The following is a 26,746-nucleotide window of genomic DNA, read 5'->3' on the forward strand; positions in this document are numbered from 1 at the left end:
GATCCCTTTCCGCCATGCTTCTTCCTAGACAGTTGCTTCCCATCTTGTATGTATGGAACTGATTGTTCCTTCCTAAGTGGAGCACTTTGCATTTCGCTTTATTAAACTTCATCCTGTTTACCTCTGACCATTTCTCTAACTTGCTAAGGTCATTTTGAATTATGTCCCTATCTTCCAAAGAAGTTGCATCCCCACCCAGTTTGGTATCATCTGCAAACTTAATAAGCGTACACTCTATCCCAATATCTACATCATTGAATGAAGATATTGAACAGTATGGGTCCCAAAACAGACCCTTGCGGAACTCCACTTGTTATCCCTTTCCAGCAGGATTTAGCACCGTTAACAACTCTCTGACTACGGTTATCCAGCCAATTATGCACCCACCTTATCGTGGCCCTATCTAAGTTATATTTGCCTAGTTTATCAATAAGAATATCATGCAAGACCGTATCAAATGCCTTACTAAAGTCTAGGTATATGACATCCACCGCTTCTCCCTTATCCACAAGGCTCGTTATCCTATCAAAGAAAGCTATCAGATTAGTTTGGCATGACTTGTTCTTCACAAACCCATGCTGGCTATTCCCTATCACTTTATTACCTTCCAAGTGTTTGCATATCGTTACCCATCAAGATATAACTTGGTAGCAAATCCCTAATACTAACCAAATCTCACATTTAAAATTTTCCCCCTCAAGGTGGATTTTGGCCAAAAGCACTTTCACAGAGAACTCAAGAGAGTCAGACTATTCAAACTCTTATCTGGCAACAAATATGCTGCTCTGACAAGAATTCCTTTAACTAAAGTAATATTAGATGTTTAATCGTCCCATGCTACACATCCAACATTATGAACTTTTGCATTGTTAACAAATTCTTTTCTATCATTCAAAAACTCAGCATTAATATCAATCATGGAATCATTCCTTTTCCATCTCCTTTGAGATTGTGACAGAATTTGCACTCAAGATGGCAGTGTTAGTGCTTACATGCTTATCCTCAGTATTTGAGCTGATAGCATTAGCAAGGCAAGATTTGTTGGTGTGAACTATGGAGTGCTTTTAAGGTTCGGGCAGTTTGGTTTTATATAGCCACTGTGATTACAGATAACCTGATTCATCGAGGGTGAGAGGTTTTATGTTCTTTAAGGGTTTTTTTTTAAAACAAAATTGGGATTAAGTTTATTATTAAACCCTTCATCCCTTTTAAATTGTGGTGCAGAGGGATTATCTTTCCTGTTGGACATGAACCTCTCACAAACCCTAATTTCTATATATTCGTCATCAGTGTCTGCTGCTTTTAAAACGGAGTCAGGCTTTCTGTCACATATTGTAGCCTTAACATCTTCAGGTGTCAGCCTAAGCAACTTCTGTAGGGTAATTGAATTCAACAGTTTTCCAAAGTCATCATATGCTCTCACTCCCATGACTCACTTCTTAACATAACCAAGCAATTTATGTGTGCATTCCACATAAGTAACATTATCAGTCATCTTAAAATTTCTAAATTGTAAGCAATATGGGTTAGGAGTAATTTTAACATTTTCAATGCAGTTTCTTTAAACTTTTTATAATCTCAAACCTCCTCCACCCCCCATTTCATTAAACATTTACCTCATTTAACAAGTCAGTTTGGTCAAAAGAATTGGCATCCAGTTTTCTGGTGGAATTTTATGACACAACACAGAGACTCAATAGTAGATTAAAAGTCTTAAATATATTTTTCTAACTGAGCACTAAATTTGGGATTGGGAAGGAGTTTTCCCCAAAATCAGATTGCCAGAGACCCTTGGTTTGTTGTGTCTTCTTCTGTGGCGTGGGACAAGGTCACTTTTAAGTTAAACTAGGTAAATGGTGGATTCTCTGTAACTTGAAATCTTTAATTCATGATTTTTGAGGACCTCAGTAACTGAGCTAGAGGTTGTGGGTCTGTTACTGGAGTCGATGGACAAGGTTCTGTGGTCTGCAATGTGTAGGTGGTTAGATTAAGGTCAGAAGGGAACATCGTGATCATCTAAAGTCTATGAAGAACATTCTGATTTGCTGTAAATTACCACAGGAGCTACAATGGAGTGAAGAATTATTCCCCTGGATTGCATAGATATAATCACTTGGGATGGTGATTTACTTTGGCTTTGAAGTCCCCCTTAATGTGACTACAGGGCAGATGTATTGTTGCTCTTAGTACCCTTCATCTCTTTATTTATGTAGTAACACTATTGTTCAGTTAAATAATTCAGTATTTCTTTAAAGAAGGACATCATAAACACCTTTTTTCATCTACCCAAGCACAGCCATAGCAGCTGAATATCCATTTGCTGTCTGACAAATAGAGATGGGCTGGAATGTGATTCTTAACTCGTAACACTCTGAACTTTGGGGAAAGTTCGGACTGAGATAATGTTCCACAGCCAATGGCTCAAGTCCATATCCAAATGTGTATAATGACAAAATCCTATTATAAAAAATAATCAAAGTTCACACCATTTCTTGGAAGCAGTTTATTACATCTGTCTTCACAACTTCACAACTCGTTTCACGAGGGTTAGATTCATATCCCTTTCTTAGCATCTGATTAAATATTCTCTTCTTTCTGGAAAACAGTTTTTGTTTAAATTTAAATCAGGTTTTAAAAAAACCTAGTTGATATAAAAAGCTAACTTTTTGAAGTAAAAAAACAAAAATGCAATCACAGTTAAAAATAGTTCTTTGAAGTTCTATAGCATAAGGACACTGAAATGAATTAGCAATATTAGTCAATTCTCTCATCTTTTTTACAAGAAGATAGGTGAAAATGGAGACATCTGGGCTACATCTACACTGGTGGCTTCTTGTGCAAGAACAGCTGTTCTTGTGCAAAAACTTGCCGGGTGTCTACGCTGCACGTGCGTTCTTGCGCAAGTAAATTTACAGTCTAGCGTCGGAAAACAGGGCTTCCTCTGGAAGAATTATTCCTCTCCCCACGAGGAATAAGCCCTCTTGCGCAAGAGGGCAGTGCAGACAGGCAACATGAATTTCTTGCACAAGAAAGCCCTGTGGCTAAAATGGCCATCAGAGCTTTCTTTCGCAAGAGAGCGTCCACACTGCCATAGACACTTTTGCGCAAAAGCACATCTCTTGCCCAAAAGCACATGACAGTGTAGATGCGCTCTTGTGGAAGACTTTTTGCGCAAGAACTCTTCCACAAAACAGTTCTTGCGCAAGAAGCTACCAGTGTAGGCGTAGCCCTGGAGTTTAGGATCCAAATATTAAAACTTGTGCAAGATACTGGGTTGAAATTCTGGCTCCATTGAAGTAGCTGGCAAAGCGTCCATTAATTGCTGAGGGACCAGGATTTCACCCTGATGCATGTACAGAGATTAGAGTTGTTGTAAAATGTAATGGGAAAGTGCATATTCCTGACTTGTGAGCATTCAGGTGACTTGCCCTTACAATTCATGAGCTTACTGAAGGTGTGTATGATTTCTGTGTGGACTAGCTGTGCATGAGGCAAACTTAGCATGTTATGGGGCACCAGGACATTCTGTTAGTTGAAGGTTGCTTCCTTCTTCCAGTAGTTGCCTATATAAAAGCATCATTGATTTAGGAGCCTGATGGAATAATCTGCCAGGATTCCTGCTTGTTGTTCAGCCTTTGATACATGTTCCATAAGTGGGAACTTGGTCCTTTGACTATTCAGTAGTTGATGTTTAGACTTTGAGTAAAATTTTCAAAAGCTCTATTGATTATCAATGAAACTTAGATGCCTAAGAGACTCATTTTTGAGATGGGCTTAGTCTCCTAAATCTTCTGGGCCACATTTCAAATTTAATCCATATTTTGTCTGACTTTTTTCCCTAATAGGCTGCTTGGCTACTGAGAGCTGTCACCTGCATAGACCTCACTACCCTTTCAGGTGATGATACCCCTTCAAACGTTCACAGGCTTTGTTACAAAGCCAAACATCCAATTAGAGAGGATCTCTTGAGAGCCATGAATATGCATGATAAAGGTATGATGGTTTTGGTTATATCATTTGCAAGGTTTGACTGTGTAAAATTGGTTATGGTCAGAACAACAGGCTTTGTTTACATAAACTTGATAGCTTCTTCTTTTTCAACATCCATTGCCTGAACATTAGTGATGTTAGAGTTAGCGTTGCACAGCCAGACATCTCTAGAAGAATGAACTGGATCCTAGACAGTCTCATTCAAGAAAGTGGTAACACAAGTTCCGATTGCAAAGTATTCATCCCTAATTATGATATAAGATGTGGGGAAACCCCCTCACCTTGATTTACAGTTCCCCAGTCAGGGTTGCAGTAGGGACAGTTAAGGTATGTCTACACTTGCACCTTACATTTGCATCCTTAGTTTGAACTAAGCGGTTAATGAAGCGAGGATTTAAATATCCCGTGCTTCATTAGCATGATCTCACCGGTGTGTTACTCCACTCAACAGCTGTTCCAAAAGTGAAAGTGCACGCCGGGGCACATTAGTTCGAACCAAACCCCTTGGTTCGAACTAACGTTACTCATTTTGAGGAGTAACATTAGTTCAAACCAAGGGGTTTGGTTCAAACTAACACATCCCGGCATGCACTTTCACTTTCGGAACAGCTGTTGAGCGGAGTAACACGCCGGCAAGATTATGCTAATGAAGCACGAGATATTTAAATCCCTGCTTCATTAGCAATTTCGGTCGTCTACATTTGCATCCCTAGTTCGAACTAGGGTGCAAGTGTAGACGTACCCTTATAGAATAAGCTGCACTATAAGGTGAACTAATGTGATATGGAAACCATTAAGAGAATAAATACAAAACTGCATCATATGCATCTCTCTTTTAATAACTGGACAGTAAACTGGCACTGAATCGATTTGCATTATATGCACATGATATCCCTAATAAACTTTGGGGATTCTTTAGTGTCTCAAAATACTTTGGGTCATATCCCTGATTGATGTTATGCTGTGTGGCTCCAGGATCTTGTCCTTTGTGCAGACACATGAAGGGGTGTTGTAAAACAACAGGCTTTTTTTAATCTCTCCTCAACGTTATGTTTGCTGCTAAATTATGTCAGTAACTAAGGGAGGGATCAAAATAACAGCTAGCCCTGTCTATTAATTATGACTTCAGTGGCGTCAGGATTTGACCATAAGGGTGCGTCTACACTGCAGCTGGGAGATATGATTCCCCGGGTGTGTAGAGATTTGTTTTAGCTTGAGTAGAGCTACTGCACTAAAAATAGTACAGATTGAACCTCTCTGGTCTGGGATTCTTGGATGTTGCTGGACCAGAGAACCCTGGACCAGAGCCCCAGCAGCAGTCTGCTGGGAATCCAGCAGGGGGCTGGGAGGGCAGGGCAGCCTGGCAGCCGCTGGGGGCTGGAAGCAGAGCCCAGCTAGCCCCTGGGCTGGGAGCAGAGCCAGGCTAGCCAACCTCTGGGTCCAGGAGCAGGGCAACAGCCGGGAGGAAAGCCAGTGGGGAGGCCAGAGCTCCTGGGAGAGCCCTCATCTCCCCTGCTCCAGCAAACTCCCTTTTCTAGGAATTGTCAAGTCCCGAGGGTGCCGAACCAGGGAGTTCCAACCTGTAGTGTGGACACTATTGCATGGACAATGGCTCAGGATATCTGTCCAAGTCCAACTGTCCTGTTGGGTTTAAGTTTAGGCAGCTAGCTGAGCTGCAGCCCTTGCAGCAGCTTCCATGCTACTATTTTTAGCATGCTAGCTCAGTAGCACTGGAACAGTTTTTGGCGTGGGGTTGTTGAACTGCACTCTTCTCCCTGCCCCACTCCTGTCCATACCCCTAGAGCTGAGGCTGGCAGCCAGGACCCTGGTCCCAGCAGCTGGGTGGGACCTCACATGTGAGGCATGCGGAGACCCCCAAGGGCAGGAGGCGGAGCTTCTGGGCAGTAGTGGTGCTGGCAGCCAGGGTGCTGCGTGGCAGGGACATGTGGCCAGGAGGCACAACACGTGGGGATGCTACCGCACCCCTACTCCTCATGCCTATGCCCAAACTTAAGCAGAGCTACCGCAAGTCTTTCTACCCATGCTTGGAGTCACACCACCTGGCTGTGACATAGGCATTCCCAAAGTATCTTGCAGAAGTGGGGCCTCAATATAAGTCTCCATGTTACACCCAATGCTGGCTGGAGTAAAGTGTCAAGGCATTTATGTGGCCATGCAGAATTTCTATTAAATGATAGCTGTAAACTGGCACCGTTTCATACATGGTACTGTACAGTGCTGAATATTGTAACTTCTCAGAAATATTAATATCATGGATGTGTCGGATGCAGGAGACTCTTTTACAATGCCACATGATTTGGGTGCTTTGTTTGAACTGTAACATTCAAACAAAGTCAAACGCACAAAGGTAAATATTTGGAGCCTGGCTGATGAATCGTAGTGATAAGTTCTACACAGGTTTTCAACACTGGTGTACTGTGTAAAAACTAGAACAACATAGTGGTGTATTATCCCCTCACTATAAGGCATATTCACGAAATAAGAACTCCTCCCAATACCTTTTTAAGCTCTGATTTAAGAATTCTTTCTAACCCTATATACATTTAAAAAATATATTAAATATGAGGCAAATTTTCTTAGGATGTGAGAATAAAATTTGAAATAGAAATGCAGTGATACTATGCTAACACAAACTGTATCCCATGCTGGTCAAGCTGTGCTCTAGGCCCTTACGATACTCTGTTATCATAGTTTCTGACATAATAAATCTCAACCAAACTGGTTTAAAGAACTCCTGCCTTAAACTGTATCTGCAATTGAGCTACTACTGATGTAGCCCCACTGTTCTCTGGGTAGAGCTCACAGACATGGTGGTAACACTACTAGACACCACCTGAGCCTGGCTGTGATCAGAGAGCTCATGATTGCTACAGTCAGCAGAGATCAGTTGGTGGTTGTAAGAGATTTTTAAAAAAAGAAAGAAATCTAGTGCCCACAAGGTCATAGTGTGGACAAGGGGAAAATGAATATTACATGGAAATATATAAGTAAAACAGTGGATTGTAACTTTTTGCAGGTATTACAACAGCAGCTGTTTGTGTGTATCCAGCAAGAGTAACTGATGCTGTTAAAGCACTCAAGGCTGCTGGTTGTAACATACCAGTAGCTTCAGGTAAGTGTCTTTTCTTTATGAGTATTATTTGATAGATTCTTTTCCCAGTGGGCTTATGCCCTTTTTACTTTTATAAGATGTGTAAGAATACGTGAATGGGTTGTGGGATTTGGTTTTGTTGGTTTTTTTTGTTGGGGGAGAGGGGAAAGATCCTCCTTGTTTTTCACTAAGAAGAATTTGGAATGTGACGTTTTTAGTTGTCAAATCTAAGTTTTGCTGGAGGAAGATCTCCTGGGGAGACTTTGAGGTTTGTATGTTAAGCTCATGCTTGAACTGAAGGGTTAAGGATAACTAATCTTTATACAGACATTTTTATTCCCTACTGGAATTAGTTATTAAAGCTGAATAGATGTTAACATCAACAAATCCAAATCAGAGTTTTAAGCGATGTGAATACAAATCCCTTCCTTGCTTAACAGCTCAGTTTTTAGATTGCATACAGGTGGATCCTTCCACCCGTTGAAGTCTGTGCAAGTACAAGGGCCGATCCATGTAAAAATACTTTAATTTTGACTCTTTATGTTGTCAACATTTCACTAGTTTTCCAGGCTAAGGATGTTAAGTATCGACTAATTGACTAATCAAATAGTTGGTTCATTTTGCATCAATAGTGTGCCTTGGCTTTTGAAGTGCAGCAACAGCCCTGCTGACCTTGGCCTCCACGAGGCACTGCTGCTTTGAAACACTGTGAGGAGCTTGACACTGGAGTCCCTGGGGTGTTTCAAAGCGGTAGTGCTGCATGGAGCCTGGGGTCAGCAGGGGAGTCCACAGCTGATCCTGGGCTAAACCTGGTGCTGTTGCTTAGAAACGCCACATGCAGCCTGGGGACACCCCAGCTGGCCCTGGGTTGCACACGCGTTTCAAAATGGCAGTGCCATGTGGAGCCTGGGGTCTGGCCCCCAGGCTTCCAGTGGTGCTGCCGCTTTGAAAAAAACATTTTTCTTCCCCCGCTCTCTTGCTGCCTCTTTTTGATAGAGGCAGCAAGGGAGGAGGAAGTTACTAGTCGACTATCCTGTTGACTATCTGATAAGCATTTGCTTATTGGATAGTTGTCCTTCGTATCCCTATTCCAGGCACCACAGAGAGGAGACAGTGTGAAATTTAGGTTTGAAAAAACACCATAAAAACATGTGCATGATTTTTAAGAGGGAAAGAGAACTTTTCTTGACTCTCTTTTTACATCATAATGGTGAGGCAGGAGGGAGAGGGAGTAGCACAGTGAATGCAGGATAAGGCTATTTTTTCCTTTTCAAGTCATCTTTATGTTAAGTACAAAAATTAAAACGGTTGACCAATGTTCCCTCTGAGCTACCTAGTATAGCTTCACAGGCCATTCAGCAGCCTCCTCCCCCAGTCATTCAGCCTCTGGGAGGGGCAGATTAATCGCCTGTGAAGTGCAGTTTAACGGGAACTCTGCTGTTGACTAGTGTGTGATTGCATGCAACTTTACCTATTGTGATTCTTGTTTGCTCATATTAGATGCACTTATTTTCAAATACTATTTACAAGAATTTGGGAGGACTGAAGAATGTACACATCAAAGATTATTTCACACATTAAGTCAAATTCATTCCTTGTGTATGCAGGCAGAACTCCTCTGAAGGCAGTGGATTTATATGTATTAACCAGGCTGAATTGGAAATAGCTGTAAGGAAAGTGGGGGAAAAAATCCATTTGCAGGAATTATTTAAAACTGAGCAAATCATTGAATAAACAACTCAAGGGAAGAACTAGTACTCCTGTAGATGAGGTGGGGGATATCGTAGGTGCTTTGTGGGCCTTTGAAACTATGTCTACACTGGAACTCCTGAAATAACTATTTTGAAATAAGCTTATTTCTCTTCACAAGCAGGAGTTATTATTTTAAAATAACAAGCCCATTATTTCATAATAATGAGGTTGGTAGTGTGGACACTCACCTTTGTTATTAGAAAATAAGGGGAGTTATTTCAAAATAACTCCCCAGTGTAGACATGTCCTCAGTGTTTACTGGGGTTGTAGAGTAACTTCCCTTTCAGGGAAAAAAGAAAAGCTTGACTTTTTATATGCCTTAATAACAATTGTGTTTATATATAAGCCTTTGCATCACAGCTTTATTTCTTCCATTCTTCATAGTGGCAGCTGGGTTTCCAGCTGCACAGACTTCACTGAAAACCCGATTAGAAGAGATTAGGATTGCGGTAGAAGATGGTGCAAGAGAGATTGACATTGTAATTAACAGAACCCTTGTGCTGACTGGACAGTGGGAAGGTAAACACTCATTAAAGCTAAGGAGCCAACTTTTATTTTATGCCCATGTTGGTGATGGCAGAATGTGATGTTTGGTTGCCACTGTGGGCCAAGATTTTCAGAAATGACTAGTGATTTGAGTATCTCTGGTTTTTTGGGTGCTGAGCTTGAAACACCCAGAAAGAGACTGATTTTCAGATGGCGGGAATGCTTACCACTTGGTGAAAATTCAGGCTATTTTAAGGTGTGTTAGACTTGAAAAGGTTTATAAAAGGAGATATTTGAAAAATGATTTCCCAACTACTGCATAGTTAAAGTGAAACAGAAGAAAAGTGAATGCTGATGGTCTAATTACTCACAAACAGAATGGTTAAAAAAATACCCAAACGGGTTGTCAGTGTAGATGGTATCTCGTTAAAATGTGCATTTTGGTCCTTGACAAAAATGGATGTCTTCTAATTGCTTTTCTCCGAAGTTGAGGGTACAGATTTACAGTTCATATTATTACTGGTATTCTCTCTCTCTCTCTCTCTCTAATTAGTAAGTGTAATAATACTAAAGATGGTTTCTACTCTAATTGGTTCTTCCTTAATGTACTGTGAATGGTTTGCCTTAAGTGCTGACAATAGTCCTATAGCTAATCTCCATGTAAAGGTAAACAACACATCCTTGTCTTGGAATCAAATTTTCATTTAGTTTTACAATGCAGCACTAATAACCTTCACTGAGAACACTTCAGAAAAGAACATACAATAATGGAGTTTGGTTAAAGAAATGTAATCATCATGGTGACATACCATAATTTTCTCATTTCCATCATCCTTCAATTAACTTTTAGCCTTGGACTAAAAATCCATCAATTTCAACATGCCAATGTTTGTCTCTTCATGAGTATTAAGTTTGTGCTTACTTGTTTATGTATCTTGATCTCTTTCACAATATACTTCACTTACACCAGCTTGTACTCAAATATATGCAGTAACCCAGATCATGGGCATCAGCTTGGCTGTCTTTCAATATGGCTATTTTGATTTCAGATGCAGTAAGTAAGTTGGTGATCTCAGTTCTGATTGGTGTGCACTGACATCTATGTCACAAAAGCAGCATGATTGTTCAACCTTTGTTGGCAGTCTTACTTAGATTGTTCGCTCCCAGTTGCATAGAACAGTGGAGTCCTGCTCCATGACTGAGGCTTCCAGGTGCTCCCACAATACAAATCATAAATAACAACAACAGGACTGAAATAGCCATGGTAACTAGGTGATCCTTTTCCCCTCACACCTCAGGTAAAAGATTGAAGAACATTCACTGGGAACAGACCTGTACACAGGAATTTCTGGGGAGGGGGGTGTGCAAACTGTGGAAAGGGCTGGTGGCTGCTCAGCCCCTGCAGCCCAGCCCTGCCTCCAGCCTCGCTCCTGGAGAAGGGGGGAAGATCAGCCCCAGCATTCCCCCAGCCAACCGGAGCACAGGGGAGAAAGGCTGGGGCAACATGCTACTCTGCCTTCCCCCAGCCAGCTGAAGCATGGGGGAGGGATGCTGGGGCAACACGCCGCCCCAGGCTCACGCTTACTTTGAGGATTATGGGGGGTGCATTCTCACCCTTTGGAACCCCCCCCACACACACACACACAGAGGCCTGGGGAAGAAAGCAGAAAGCTCAAACAGTTGCTGTTCACAATGTATTTGCTCCCAGGACATAAATGGAAATATAAATAATCATCATTCAAATGCCATCTGAAACCTCATTTTGTTGTGTTGATGTTTGTGGTGTTCTTGCTTAGTGAGGTGGGAGACATTAATACCCTGTCTATGCTACTATGAAGCTAAACTGATCTTGGAAAGAGTCTAGCACAATTTGAACAGTGTTAAGTGAAACCATTTTAGAAGCCAGCTTATGTCTTTGCGGCACTGTGGAAATGTATCACATTAGAAATTGAGCTAGTACCATTTTAAGTTAATCATGACTTAGCTTCTAGAATAGAATAGACTAATACCATTGTATTGTTGATGTATTAATTAGCTGGTTGTGGTTAATCATAATCCCTCTCTCATGGCCAGCTAGCACATTTTTTTAAACACAGACATGCATGACTACAATAGGCTCCAAATAGTATTTAGCACATTTTCTAAAACAATGCATTTTGTAAGTGTAGACCTATCCTTTGAATGACCAGACAACAAAGATTAGATGTACTAGACTTCTTGTCAGAATGGTATGGGCACTAGTTTAGGTTCAAATGTGATTCTGTAGCACCTTTCCTGCATGGTTTAGAAATTGCTTAGTGTAGACACAAACCGAGCCAGTTGCAGTATGGAATGTAGTGGGCATAGTCTTCTATTACTTTTTATAGGGTCAAGTATACAGCTGGAACTAATTGTGAATAATCTTAATGTTAAATAGAGTTAACATTTTTAAAAGCTACTCTATGACGAATATCAATGGCATTAATCCAAGTTTTTTTTTTTTTTTTTCCTATCTGACCAAATTCCAGTGTATAGTAGTTTTGTGTTGGATCCTAATATGGATCCAAATAATTAGAGGATAAGGTGACTAATATATTTCCACTAGTAAACATTCTTGAGAGTTGCAAAACTCAATTTTTTTAAAAAGCTAATTAGTTATCAGATATGAACAAATTCATCTTTAAAAGTTCAGATTGTGCCCTTCTGTGGAAAACCCCGCTGAATGGGATCTGTCCAGCAGAGTAAGATTTTCAAAAGGTTCCCTCCTGTTGTTTCAAATAGACAGTTCTGACATCCAGGCAGGGTTTGTCTTTTCTACCTAGGGAGCAAGAAAAGAGTGTTAACTTAGATTTCTCCCTCTTGTTAATTGTACTGGAAGCTTAAGCCATCTGCACAATAGAACCCTGTGGCTCCACACTTGTTCTGAGGCTATTTGCTGTCTTTTACTCCATTCAGCCACAACCAGGGACTCCCTGATTCACCAACAGTCCTCCTAAGGGAGTTTCACATTGCAGGGAGAACTATAAGAACTCAGGCTATGTCTAGACTGCAGGCTTCTTTTGGAAGAACCTTTTTTTGGAAAAGATCTTCCGAAAAAAATTCTTCCGAAAGAGAGCGTCCACACACACAAGTGCATCAAAAAAGCGATCTTCTTTTTTGAAAGATAGTGTCTGCACTGATTGGATGCTATTTTGCATGTAAGGTGTGATTACCATGGACGGAATGGCCACCAGGGCAGCTGTGCTTTCTCCGCTTTCCTCTTCTTTCGAAAGAACTCCCTCTTCCCCATCCACACATGCCTTTTTTGTATGGCCAAGCAGAGAACCTGCATATAATGGGTGCTTCTACATCAGTGGTTTTCAAACTATGGGTCGTGACCAGTACTGGGTTGTGGAATGTCACACACTGGGTCTCATTGCTGCAGGGTAAGCAGGTGACCACTGGGGGTGCTAAGACAAGCTACCTGTCTATCCTGGCACTGCAGACTGTCCTGCGCTCCAGAAGCAGCTGACAGCAGGCTCGGTTCCTAAATGGGAAGGCAGATAGCACTAGCTGCACTCCCATTGGCTGCTGGCTGCTTCTGGGTTGCTGCTTTTGAGGTGCAGCATGGTCTGCAGTGCGAGGACAGGCAGGAATCCTGCGTTAACACCCTCCCTGAGCCACTCAAGGTAAGCCCTTTCTGCCACAGCCATGACACTCTCCAAACCAGAGACCCCTCCTACTCCCCCAAAGCTCTTGTCCTCAGCCTCATCCCAGATCCCAATTATGTTGAGTCACAGGCACCAGACATTTTTTTCAACTGGGTAATGAGAAAAAAAGTTTGAAAACCACTGTTCTACATGATTGTCTCCACATTATTACTTGAGCAGGAGAAAGGATGGGGTCTTGAGCACATATCAGGCTAACCCAGTTGACTGTTACAGAGCCTTTTCCACAAGGGAACACCAAACTGTCCAAGAGTAGCTACAATTGGTGCCTAAAAAAGTCATCAGGAATTGTTCTGCTTAATGTGCAGAACAGGGCTTGAAGTTGTTTCTGATCATGCCTGCAGTTACCATGCTTCAAAGGTCACAGCATGGGCAGGCTTTAGACAGACTACTCAGAACAAGGGTCACCCAGTTACCCATGTAATCAGCTGATAATAGAACAGAAAGTATATTGAACATGGCTATAAAAAGGGACATCAAAGAAGAAACAATGGGCAGATTCTTTTTACTGCACGAAATTGTGACCTGAATTATGCAGGAAGTCAGACTACGTCAGTGGTTCTTAACCAGGGGTATGTGTATTCCTGGGGGCATGCAGAGATCAGGCCTACTGAGAGAGGGAGCAAAGAAGGCAGTTGCCTCAGGGCCCTGCAATTCAAAGTAGTCTGGGGCTCCCAGCTGCTGTTGCTGCTACTACAGCAGCGGCAGCTGGAGCCTCGGGCCCTTTAAATCACCGCCAGATCTCCAGGCGCTCTGGGAGGCTCCACAAGTGGGGGCTGCACTACATTCCAGCTGGTGCTGAGGGCTGGCCGCCCTGCCCCTTCTACCTGAGGCTGCCCCTTCCTAGAGGGCAGAGCTGGCTCCTGTATCTTGCCCAGGGATGTGCAGAGGTTGTCAGCTCCCCTTGCAGCGGTCATTCAGGTGATACATCAGCTCATCTAGATATTTGCCAACTTGTACAACAGCAACATAAAAACGCCCAGTGAAATCAGTACAAACTAAAATTTCCTACAGACACTGACTCGGTTATACTGTTCTGTGTACTATACACTGAACTGTAAGTCTAATTTTTATATTCCAATTGATTTATAATTATGTGGTAAAAATGAGAAAGTAAGCCATTCTTCAGTAACAAATCAGACTCCTTAAAAGGGATATAGTAGTTTGGAAAGGATGAGAGCCACTGGAATAGGTGACAACTGTGGTCCCATCTGGCCTGAAAATCCATTGATTCTTATTTAAGTTAATTGGAAGTTGCAGGTTTGAGGATTGGCTCAATGAAACAGGATGAACTGGCACCACTGAAACTGTGGGGTGGATATTTTAACGTGATCTGTATCAGCTTTTTCTGCATGTGGTGACAGACAATTATGTATGAACAGAAGTCATGGGAAAAGAGCACTCAGCCGTAACAGGGGCTGGTGGAGTGGATTAAAAATAAACAAATGAGATTACGAGTTCATTTAATTCATTTCTTGTATCCACACCAAGTATTGTGGCAAGCTTGAAGAAAGCAGGTTTTTCAAAAATAAATAGTTGTGATTGATTTCCCCCGAGGTGGAGGTAACTGAGTTATCACTGATAGATTGCCAAGAGTTTATGTAGAAAAGTATATCCACGTGTACTGTTGTCTCTCATATTTGTCATGAAAAGAGGACTATCCAAGGAACTAAATTTATTCACCCACTCTTCTGACGATGATGATGTTAACAGAGGGGGAGAAACTCTGGCATTTAACTTATCCATGAAGGAAAGTGACTCCGGGGGTGAGGAGAAATTTTGTTGCAAGGCTGATGTTCAGTATATAGGATTAATATTCTACAGACATATATATGATTTATAATACCACCCACACAGTAGCTATATCTAATGGCTAGATATGATAAAGCTTTTTGCATTGGACAATTTATTTGAGGAAGCTAGAAAAAGGGCTAAGGAAGTCTTTCCAAGTAGGACCCATGTGTTTTATAAAATTGAAAAGTAGTGGCGAGGACAGTAAATACATCTTTGTTCCAGTGACTTCATAAACCACAACCGCTTTCCTCTTGTGCTTTATAATAATGACAGAACCTTTGCATATACTTGTAGCCCCAGTGTATTTTTATGGTTCTTTTCTCATGGTGTGATTCTTCAAAACTTCAGGTGTTATTGACAATAAATATGTGTGGTTTATATTATTTTTTTTATTTTGCAAACTAGATCTTTCTGTTTATGTATTTTTCATCCCCCCACCACCGATGGTGGGTAATTAAAGTCATCTTGATAGATGAAAACTGTATTTTTATAAGTTTTTTATGACTTTGTTTAAAAAGTTGTTGGACAATGTTATATTAAGCATTTTAGTGAACATCCAGTTGAATTATTTTAAACCTAGTCTTACTCATTATTGAACCTATTTATTGTACTTGAAGTATAATTGTCTAAAACTGCTCTTTAACAATTTTTAAACTTCTTTATAAATCTGTGGATTATAAAAGTAAATTTATGATGTGTTTTATTTGAGATTTGGAAATAAATCCATAAATCAGATTTACTTTAAAAAAATTACGATTTATGTCTAGCTTTTCTCCAGTAGTCTTCTGGTAACACGGTATTACTTTTCAGACGGCATTGTGTACTTAACTATCTGCTTTTTTCACCCATTGGAATATCATAAATGAAAGACAAGTGACATTTTTGTTTGTGAGAACAATAGGTTGCAGAAATGGAACACTATACAACCGTACGGGCCGGGCCATGTGTCAAAAATTAGGGAGTCGATCCATGGTCCACTGAAGCTAATGGGAATCTCTCTATTGACATCAGTAAGTGTATGGGATTGAGCTCTATAACTCAGAACCTGCCAAGATGCTGCAGTCATGCTGCAGGCTGCTTAGTCTCTGCCAATTCGGTCTAGGTAATTATGAGCCCATCATTAGCTGCTCTGTTAGGGTTATTCTACACTGCACCCTTAGCTCGAAATCAGCCACACAATTTGACCTACGTAAATTGCATATCTTATTTTGAGTTAATATCAAAAGAGCTTATTTCATAATTTGGTGCTGTCTACACAGTTGCAAATTTCAAAATAACTTGCTGTTCCAAAACATCCCTTAACCCTTGTGGAACGAGGTTTACAGGGACGTCAGAATAGCAAGCCCTTTATATTTCAAAATAACAGGTTTATTTCAAAGACGCGGGGAATAGCTATTTTGAGATACCAGAAGTATCCCAAAACAGTGCTGCAGGGTAGATGTACCCTTATAGTTGAAGCATCGTTTTCTGTAGGCCTCACTCCATAAGGGTAAGGTACCCCAAATCCCTCCCCAGTAGCGGTTCTGGAAAGGATCCCATCTTGGATGCCACTAAGGAACTGAAGGATCTGTCACCTTTTGAAAATGCTACTTCAGATTTGCCTGCATCTCCCTTGGCTTCCTTGGCTTTGGTAATAGGAAGCTGCGTTGTTAACAGGCTATGGACAGACATGAATTTGCAGAATGACAGCCATAAGATCACTACCTGCTCACCTTCTAAAACTTGTCTAGATTTTGTGGGGCAGCCATGTGCTGAGGCTCATGTTAAGAAGATGGGCGAGGAATGGAAATGGAGGAAAGAGAACTATAAGAGGAAAGGAAAGGAAGATTAAAACACCACCCAACTAACCAAAGAGGAAATGTCAGTCAAAAGAAGAAATTTCTTAAAAGGGGGTTGGACAACATTAAGATACTATAGACTGAGCCACAAATCCATTAAAATGCTTGGACTGGCCATAGAAAATTTTAAGATTGAGCTGGCTTACTGAGGATCTCAATCTTTTGACAAAGCTGCTGCTGTCTCATGCCACACTGTATTCCCATGAGTAGAGCCCTGCACGGATACAAAAATGCGGATCTGCATCCGTCAAGCTCTACTCCTCATCTAGTCCACATGGTCATGCAAAGAAGAGGCAGGCAGCAGGAAAACAGGCACTGGTGGTAAGAGGCAGCAGGGATCCGGGGCCGTGGCTCCACAGGCCAGTGCTCACCAGGTTGGGAGCGGGGAGGAGGAGAAGGAGGCCTGGCACTCAGACTCTCTTTCAGGGAGATTTAGGATGCAGCTTCTTACACCCTTTCCCTGGTAGCAGTGCAGGGGCCTGCCCAGGCACATCCCCTCTGCCTGATGGGGTGGGGGGAAGCCCTGCTGAGGTATCTGTTCCCCTATCTGTGGATATGCAGGGCTCTAGCCATCAGCACAGACTCTGCTTCCATGCCAGATATTCAGCTGGTGTAAACTGAAACGTTCTGTTGACTTCAGTGCTACCAATTTACAACAGTCAAAGGGGCTATGTTGTTTTACATCAGCTTATGATCTGGTTCAAATCTCAAGGTTGAAAGACAGGCTAGGATTCTTTTTCTCCCCTTTGATTGTTTATACTTTGAGTCTTTGCTGAGTTGAAAGTGACAGCTTTTAATAAAGATATAACTCTGTGTGTCGGGATGCTACACTTAACAATTTTCCCTGGAGTTAATGAGGTTTGATTGGCTGGGTTTTTTGTTTGTTTTTTTTTTACGGCAGTCAGAAGTTTCCTCTCTCATAGCTCATCCAGTCATTGTGGAGAAGTGTAGTGGTCTAAGCTTCACATCTGAAACAGGAATGTTGTTTCTATGCTAGACATTTTTGACCCCCCCAAAAAAAGGAAGTTTTCCACCATTACTAATAACTGGTTCAGTGGCACCAGTTATCTCAAAAGGATCATAAGCGTAGACAAGACAGGAGGTGGTCACTGGCATTTTAACCACATTGGTCACCTCACCCTCTCTAGCAAATCTGAACAACGTGGTCAGGTTGGGGTGCATGTGCATGTGTGCGCATGCTCAGGGCATGAAAGCTCCCCTTGTGGTCCCCCAAGTAAGCATGCTCCGGCCAGCCAGGGGAAGGCAGGAGCAGCACGCTGTGAAGCCTCCCTCCCCCATGCTCTGACCAGCTGGGCGAAGTTTGGGGCTGATCTTCCTACTTACTTGAGGGACCATGATGGGTGCATTCACACCCTTGCATTCTGTATTTACCACAAAAAAAAAAGCACACTCACCCAGAAATTCCTGTGTACAGGCATTATAGTGGTTAAAATATCAATGGCTACACCCTGTCTGCATTTCCTTACTGATGGGACTGGTGACGCTGAAGAACAGCTACACATTGTTGGTGGCAAACCCTACTGCATACAAAGCCCAGACACCATGAAACCATGAGTTCAGGGCTTGGTATGGTCAGCTCAGTCCTGTTTCTTTAGGAAGTATATAGCTTAAGAACGTAAGAATGGCCTTACTGGGTCAGACCAAAGCTCCATCTAGCCCAGTATCCTGTCTTCCAACAGTGGCCAATGCCAGATCCTCCAGAGAGCGAACAGAACTGGGAATCATCAAGTGATACCTCTCCTGTCATCCATTCGCAGCCTCTGACAGAGGCTAGGGACACCATTCCCACGCATCCTAGCTAATAGCCACTGATGGACCTAACCTCCATGAATCTAACTACTTCTTCCTTGAATCCTGAAAAAGTCCTGGTCTTCACAACCTCCTCTGGCAAGGAGTTCCACAGGCCGACTATGCGCTGCATGAAGAAAAACTGCTTGGTTTATTTTAAACCTGCTATATATTAATTTCATTTGGTGACCCCTCATTCTTATATTGTGGGAAGAAGTGAATAACTTTTCCTTATTCACTTTTTTCACATCAGTCATGATTTTATAGACCTCTATCATATTCCCCCTCAGTCTCCTCTTTTCTAGGCTGAAAAGTCCCAGTCTTTTTTAATCTCTCTTCATATGGGACTTGTTCCAAACCCCTAATAATTTTTCTTGCCCTTTTTCTGAACCTTTTCCAATGCCAATATATCTTTTTTTGAGATGAGGCGATCACATCAGTACGCAGTATTCAAGGTGTGGGTGTATCATGGTTTTATATAGCAGCAATAAGATGTTCTCTGTCTTATTTTCTGTCCCTTTTTTAATGATTCCTAACATTCTGTTTGTTTTTTTGACTGCCTCTGCACATTGAGTGGATGTTTTCAGAATATCATGAAAACAACTTGGCTACGTCTACACTGGCCCCTTCTTCGGAATAGCCATGCTAATTTAGAACTTTGGAAAAGGGAAATAAGAGATCCTCCGGAATAGGGCTTTATTCTGGAGGATCGTGCCAGTCTGGACGCTCTTTTCCGGCTTTTCCCCAAGCCGGAAAAAAAGCATCGGCCATGTTTATTTAAATCCCGCGGGGGATATTTAAATCCCCCGTGCATTTCCCTATTCCAAAGTTCTAAATTAGCATGGCTATTCCGAAGAAGGGGCCAGTGTAGACACAGCCCTAGAGTATCATGAAGCCTGTTGTGCAAGTCATTTGGATGCAACCTTAAAACGATCTCTTGTCTGCTCTGTGTAAACACTAAAGCCTTTTTTATGGGGCTAGGGCTTTGTCCCAAAATCTGTGATCAGAACTTCTTTTCTTTTTACTATATTGCAGTAGGACTTGTGCCAGTTGGGTACCTTTTTCCCCACCCACAGCTATAAAGTTGCAAAGTGTGTTAGGATATTTTAGGATCAAAGGCACCAACAAGTTTACCTATAACAATCGTTCTCTACATATGTGATAATTATTACAGACATGTTCTTGTATCCTCCTTGCTAGAGTTAGGGGAAAAAGTACATATGTACTTAGTGAATCAGTGAACTCATTCCAGCACTAATTTCATATAGAAACAGATATCAAAAGTGGAGGGATAACACTATAACTGCAGCACTACCTTTAGAGAACCAGAGATACAAGAGGTAATTTTCTTTCATGGCTTCCAACCTAAATTTACATTCTGCTAATTTATTTTGAAACTATTGGCAGCATGTCTTAGAACTAGAGACAACTTGAACCTTTTCTTATTGCTACTGAAACCAGTAGAACATGAAAGCTGCTTTCCTTTGGTTTTCTAAAGGCTTCAGGAAGTAGTCACTCCACAAAAAGAGACTGGATTATGAGCTAACATGAGCATCAGTCAGTCATATTATCACTTATCAAATGCTCTACTCAAGCAAATAACGTAGATTCTTTGTGTTTCCTTTCTAAGTGTTGATTTGATCTAGGAGGTTTCTGGAGTATGATCAATTATCAATAAAACATGTTCAACTGTATGGTAGCACTGATTAATTTACACTTTGGATACATAGTGAGATGTGAGGTGAAGTCAGGTGTCTATAAAGGGACTCACTAAGTGCATTAGCCAGTTGTCTGCTAATATGCATAGTATGTTGCAGTGGAACACTGCAGTGCTATCAAGCAGCTACATCCTGACATCAATAGAATTCAGAAGCACAGCAGGTGGAGTGGAGGACCAGCAGTAAAGCTGTTTGATAAGTCCACTGAACGGCTTGGAGAGTCTCTTGGGAGTGGGAAGAGCATTGCTAGTTTGTGCCTTTGCTCTGAAGTGTCCACAGTTATCATGGTCATTGCACAGCAAAGACATATTTTAACTTTGTTATCATTATTAATATACTTATATTTCCATACATGTATGAACAAATCTTACTCATAACCTGAATTTGTTATCTTTAAAGGATCCAGCTTGGTTGGCCAGCCTTTTAGTTGTATCTTTATTTTGTTAAAAAATTCCCAAACGGGAAACGCTATACAGGCAGTCCCCGGGTTACGTACAAGATAGGGACTGTAGGTTTGTTCTTAAGTTGAATTTGTATGTAAGTCGGAACTGGTACATATTGTAGGGTAAACTCTAGCCAAACATTTTTTTTAGTTTTGGATAGCATAGGGAAAGGTTAACTCCCCTCTAATGTTTGTTTTGCTGTCTGTTCCCCTGTTCAGAAGATTTCACATCTATTTCTGTCCCTGTGACAAACTCAGGACTAAAGGAGTAACTCATCAAATACCAAACAGCTCTGCACCATGCTTTGAGCTAATAGCTTTATTTCCACACACCACCCAGGGTTCTAGGAGGAGGGTCCTTTTTTTGCTAACACAATGAGGCCAGCACTTTGTTTGTTTTGGTGGAGTCTTTGTTTGCCCAGGGAGCCCAGCATGTATAGGGGGAGGAGGGGCGGAGAGGCTGCTTTTGTCTGCTGTTTGGCAGCCTGTTGCTGGCAGGGGGGGAGGGGGAGGCGTGCAGGATGCGAGGCTGCGGGGGGGGGGGGGGGCAGCGGGCGTGGGGAGGCACTTTTCCTCTGCCCGGCAGCTCTGCGGGATCCCTGTCCCTGTGGCCAGCTGCTGCAGGCAGAGGCCAGTTGGAGCCGGCCGAAGAGGAGGAGGAGGTGGATTCTAGGACCCAGGTGAGCGAGCCCCGGGGACGCTGCTGCGCTCCGGGAGCCCAGCATGTATAGAGGGGAGGAGGGGCAGAGAGGCTGCTTTTGTCTGTTCCGCAGCCTGTTGCTCAGGGGAGGGGGCAGCCTGTTGCTGGCAGGGGGAGGCACTTTTCCTCTGCCCGGCAGCTCTGCGGGACCCCAGTCGGAGCCGGCCCGAGGAGGAGGAGGATCCTAGGACCCAGGTGAGCGAGCCCCGGGAATGCTGCTGCGCATGTGCGGGAGTTGCCTCACCCCGTTCGTATCTAGGGATCCGACGTAAGTCGGATCCACGTAAGTCGGGGACTGCCTGTATTAAAGAAACTGTTTGATTCTGATATAAAGCGATCAGAGGGGTAGCCATGTTAGTCTGAATCTGCGAAAGCCACGAGGAGTCCTGTGGCACCTTATAGACTAACAGATTTATTGGAGCATCAGCTTTCGTGGGCAAAGACCCACTTTGTCAGATGCATATAAAGCTGTCTGCCATTGTTTCCAATGAAAGGGCTTCCCATACTTGATTTCTTCAGCTCGCTAATATTGGGGTATCTGCCCTTTTCCAAAATACCTGTAATTATATTTTACTAGAAAAGAATAACTGTGTATTACTATTCATGTTTAGATTTATCTAGTGGCTATTTCCCGTCTTTTGTTGTTTTACAATATTTCAGTCCCGACCAAAATATGGTTTATTTTTTAGGGCTTCTACACTCACCTTTCATTATCTAATCAGGTAAAAAATGTTTAATTAAAAAAAAAGTCAATTAGCGATCTCTTAATGTTTTCAGTTTTATACTAGTCCATACTGAATTAAGACACTGTCAAGGGAGGGCATTTGGATGTATGATGTTCCTGTGGCTATGAAAAGCTTTTCAGATTCAAAAGCAGAATTATTTTGGTTTGTTTATTTAATAGCTGCAGGTTCACACAAGAGCTCCTTGCTGAATTGTAACCAGCTCATCTTATCAATTATGGATAAGAATAAGGGCCAAATTCTGACCTTGAATGTGTGTATGTAACTCTAGTGGGAACTGTATGTGTCATCTAAGGGCAGAATTAGAAGTGTGTGGGGATAGAAAAGGATTGGAAGACAAGACAGAATGGGACAGATTGAAAAAAAAATTCCAGAAAGTAGAAGACATTCTAGAAAGTTGATGACAAGACTGGGAGCATCAGAAGGTGATGAGTGAGGAGAAAAATGACATGATGAATATACAGTAAAACTATTAGCAAACATACAGGAAAGGTATTAGAAGTATTGATAACATTTTATTTTGGGCTTGTCAGTAAGGTTTGTAAACCTTTATTGTGTTTATACTGCTGATTTATTCATATGTGCCAAACACATTTAAATACAGTCTTCGTTTGGAATGAAATGAAATTAACAGCTATTAAAATACATTTGAATCTGTACAGCAGTGCTAACTACCTACATAGCAATATGATTCACTGAACCATTAACATTTTGTTTTATAAGTAATTATTATTAGACCTGTTTTGCATTCACCCAGAAGTGGAAATTAACACTATACTTGAGAACGTTTCTTGACCAGCTTTTATTGTTTTAATATGCCTTTCCGGTAGGTCTCTATGAAGAGATCCGTCAGTTTCGTCAGGCCTGTGGAGATGCACATTTGAAAACAATCTTGGGAACAGGAGAGCTGGGATCACTTACCAATGTCTACAAAGCCAGCATGGTAGCTATGATGGCAGGTAAATATATGCATTTGGAATCATTCTGTAGGTAATGCAGCTGCAAAAATCTGAATTTTAAATTAGAGGCTTGACACTTGTATGTTAAATAATTACAATAAGCAAAAATGTGATCCAGTAACCAAAGGTGCAGTAACTTTTAGTTCACTGTAGAAGCACCCACACAGGATGTTACTGCATAGAAATTTGGTACACAATGTCTTGCCATGCCCTAGCTTCCTATGTAGACTAGCCTTAAGTTGGGCAATGTTAAGAGAGCCATCCCAACGCATATACACCAGTTAAACCCTGAGAATGCTTCACTTCAAGGACTGCTGCTCTACTCTGCACTGATTAGGCCTCAATTGGAGTATTGTGTCCAGTTCTGGACACCACATTTCAAGAAAGATGTGGAAAAATTGGAGAAGAGCAACAAAAATGATTAAAGGTCTAGAAAACATGAGCTACGAGGGAAGACTGGGAGAATTGGGCTTGTTTACTTTGGAAAAGAGAAGACTGAGAGGAGACATGATAGCAGTTTTCAAGTATTTAAAAGGGTGTCACAAACAGGAGGGAGAAAATTTGTTCTCCTTGGCCTCTGAGGATAGAACAAGAAGCAATGGGCTTAAATTGCAGCAAGGGAGGTTTAGCTTGGACATTAGGAAAAACTTCCTAACTGTCAGGGTGGTTAAACACTGGAATAAATTGCCTAGGGAGGTTGTGGAATCTCCATCGTTGCATATATTTAAGAGCAGGTTAGATAGACATCTATCAGGGATGGTCTAGATGATGCTTGGTCCAACCAGGAGGGCAGGGGACTGGACTTGATGATCTCTCAAGGTCCCTTCCAGGCCAAGTATTCTATGATCCTATGATTCAATGGTGAATTTCATCTTAAATACACAGTTCTATATTTGAACAGATATGGGATAAACAGTGCTAATCAAATGAGCTTTCATGAGCAGTCCCATTGATGTTGGAGTAATGTGGCCTGATGAATAGCTCACAGGACCGGCATTCGAGAGACTCTGGTTCTATTTCTATCTTTTACACTAACCTTTGGCAACTCACTTTGCCTCTTTGCCTCAGTTTGTCCATCTGGAGACACTAATGCAGACCTCCCTTGTAAAGTGCTTTGAGATCTAATAAGCGCTATTTAAGAAACTATAAAGGATATAGAATTATTATATGGGACTAATTAATGTAACTGGTCTTTGATACAAATAAGGATTGTACGGTGCAGCCCAAGGTAAACTAAAATTGTTCTCCCATATATACTTTCTGGAAAATTAATAATGTTTACACATATTTTTCATCCATATTACGACTGGTCCAAATGTTTTGAATTCTGAAATGTTGATGAAAAGCTTTGTTGACATTCGAAATGTAAATGAAACTTACTATTTTACTGTACGTGCTTCAGAGGAAGGAGTGTCTTTTACTATGGGTTTGTACTGAGAGTAGAACGATGGGGCAAAATCTCAACTGGGGCCTCTAGGAGCTGCTATAAGTGCAAATCAATAAAAATACAGGAAAAAAGTTTTACTAAACTTTTGCAAACTAGTCTTTCCATTTTGTGACCAACTCAAATATAAACATAATTTTATACACAACAAGTGACGTATCTTCTTATCTGCAATGTTAATAGTTACTGGCAAAGATGATGGAATAGTTTGTATACTGGGAGTGCTGCAAGCCATTGGACCAAATGGTATACCCTTTCTATGAAGGAAAACACTTCAAGCCAAGAGATGCAGCAGCACCTGCAATACTTCTAGTTCCATAATGAGCTCTGATAACAGAACTTATAGTGCACTGTAGCAGTGTGCATAGAGGATGTTACTGTGTGGCAAGCTGGTGTGCTGTGTACTCACACCCGACAGGATAAGCCCTTATAAGAATGCATAATAGAAATCTGTAGAGGAAAAACTCAGGACTAGAATACTGTCAGATCAATGAAAACTGAAAACATATCCAGGAAATACTTACTAGATTTTATTCATATGATAATTCTTTTAGAGATGTACACTGAGAGTAAAGAATGTCTTTGATTTATTTTATAAGTAAAACTATGTTACTGTAACTGTTATAGGAATTACAGATAAGATTCACTAGTATTTGTGGGCAAATAGCTAAAAAAGGACAAGGCCCTCTGCATTTTCAGGGAGCAAATTATGTCTACTAGTGCATCCCATCCTCATTGAATCTGAATAGGGATGCACACATTGCGGGGGAAAGGAATCTTTGTCCAAGCAATTCCAAAATGCATTCAGATAAATATCCAATTTGGATTCTGTCACTTTACTATTTTAAATACATTGAAAAAAGCCTAGAAAGAGTGATCTGGGCAACTCCCATTTCCACCTTCATGTCTACTTTCATGTAGAAAATGACAGTTCCATAAAACAGTTACCTTCCCAAATCACATATGTTGATACTGCACACGCAAAATCTTCAGCTTGTAGGAATAGCACATACCAACTAGGTATTTTAGGGGTAAAATGGTTAGTTAGGTTATAATTGGGACATCCGGGAAGCAGCAATGTTCTCTATCTGCAGCTAAGAGGCACTCCAAAGTTGTAAAATCTTTCCTGCTTGTTGAAAACATCAAAGAAAATTACTTTTAATCTGTTCCTTAGGACTCAGATAAAAGCTGCAAAGTAAGTGGGAAACAAATACCTCAGCATAAACAGGAAGTGATTTTTTTGAAGTGCTTTAGGGCTTCCTCATACTGTTTGTTTGGTTTGCATTAGTGTAGCTGTGACAAGAGTAGGTGTATGGCAACAGTTCAAGCATTGTTTTGTACAGTGAAATGTATCTGCAGTAGCCCGGTGCAAATTTATTTAGCCTAAACAAGCTTTTAAGGACATAAGGCGGTCTCATAATTAAGACTCAGAACTAGGCATTAACTGACTGGAGTTCTGTTCTTTAAACCCCTTCTGCAAACCCACTTCTTTCACAGCACTGATAAGAAGAGACTTTAATAATTGAATTAAATGGAGGGAACAAGTTTAAATTAGAATCATAGACATTATTCCCACTTCTGGAGTGTCCTGTCTTGTTTATGCCCATGTTTACTATGGTAAGTTCTTTGGGACAGAAAATATCTATAATTGTATGTGGGAGAAATCACCAAGGACATTATTGACATAGAAAAAAATACTACTTTAATAAATAATTAATAATGTTCTAACTTTGAAACTTCTTTCCTCTGTGACCTTGAAGAAGTAAGTCACTTAATCCCCGCTCTCCCTCAGTTTTTTCCTATGTAATGTAGAGATGATACTTTTCTACCTGGAGGATGTTGAAAGGCTTAAATGATTAGTAATTTTGAAATGTTCAAATAAGTTCAGTGATACAGACTATGCCTGTAAATATGGTTTTTAATCTAGACATCAAAACCATCCTGACAGGTGGTGATCTTGTAACAATTACCCTATAATTTAAGTTGATCTGATGATCATTTTGACCTGTTTTGTAATACAGAATAGCTGAAAACCAGAAAGTTGTTTTGGATTATTTTATACATTATCAGATTTGTTTTTACTGGTGTAGTTTTCTTGCAGTACAGCAGATGGCTCTATTGTTAATGATTTTTCTTGCATCATGATTCATTTTGTAGTTATCCTAGCGTCTTTATTTTGGTCTCTTGCTTTCTGTTTGAGGGTGAGTGTGGGAATCTGAACTGATTGGAGAGATGTATCCAAGTGGTCTGGGCCAAATTTGGAAACATTGGGA

The 26,746-nt window shown here is 41.2% G+C and overlaps 1 protein-coding gene across 1 annotated transcript in view; it reads left to right on the plus strand.

Annotated features, from left to right (window-relative positions):
- DERA (deoxyribose-phosphate aldolase) overlaps positions 1-26,746 on the plus strand; it is a 77,294-nt gene that overhangs the window by 16,111 nt on the left and 34,437 nt on the right. The window contains exons 3-6 of the mRNA XM_006130270.4: positions 3,846-3,993; positions 7,028-7,123; positions 9,239-9,373; positions 22,901-23,029. Of these exons, the coding sequence (XP_006130332.2) occupies positions 3,846-3,993; positions 7,028-7,123; positions 9,239-9,373; positions 22,901-23,029 (508 nt within the window). The remainder of the gene's footprint in view (positions 1-3,845; positions 3,994-7,027; positions 7,124-9,238; positions 9,374-22,900; positions 23,030-26,746) is intronic.

This window comes from Pelodiscus sinensis, chromosome 1 (genome assembly GCF_049634645.1).
Source record: "Pelodiscus sinensis isolate JC-2024 chromosome 1, ASM4963464v1, whole genome shotgun sequence".
NCBI classification, from domain to species: domain Eukaryota; kingdom Metazoa; phylum Chordata; order Testudines; family Trionychidae; genus Pelodiscus; species Pelodiscus sinensis.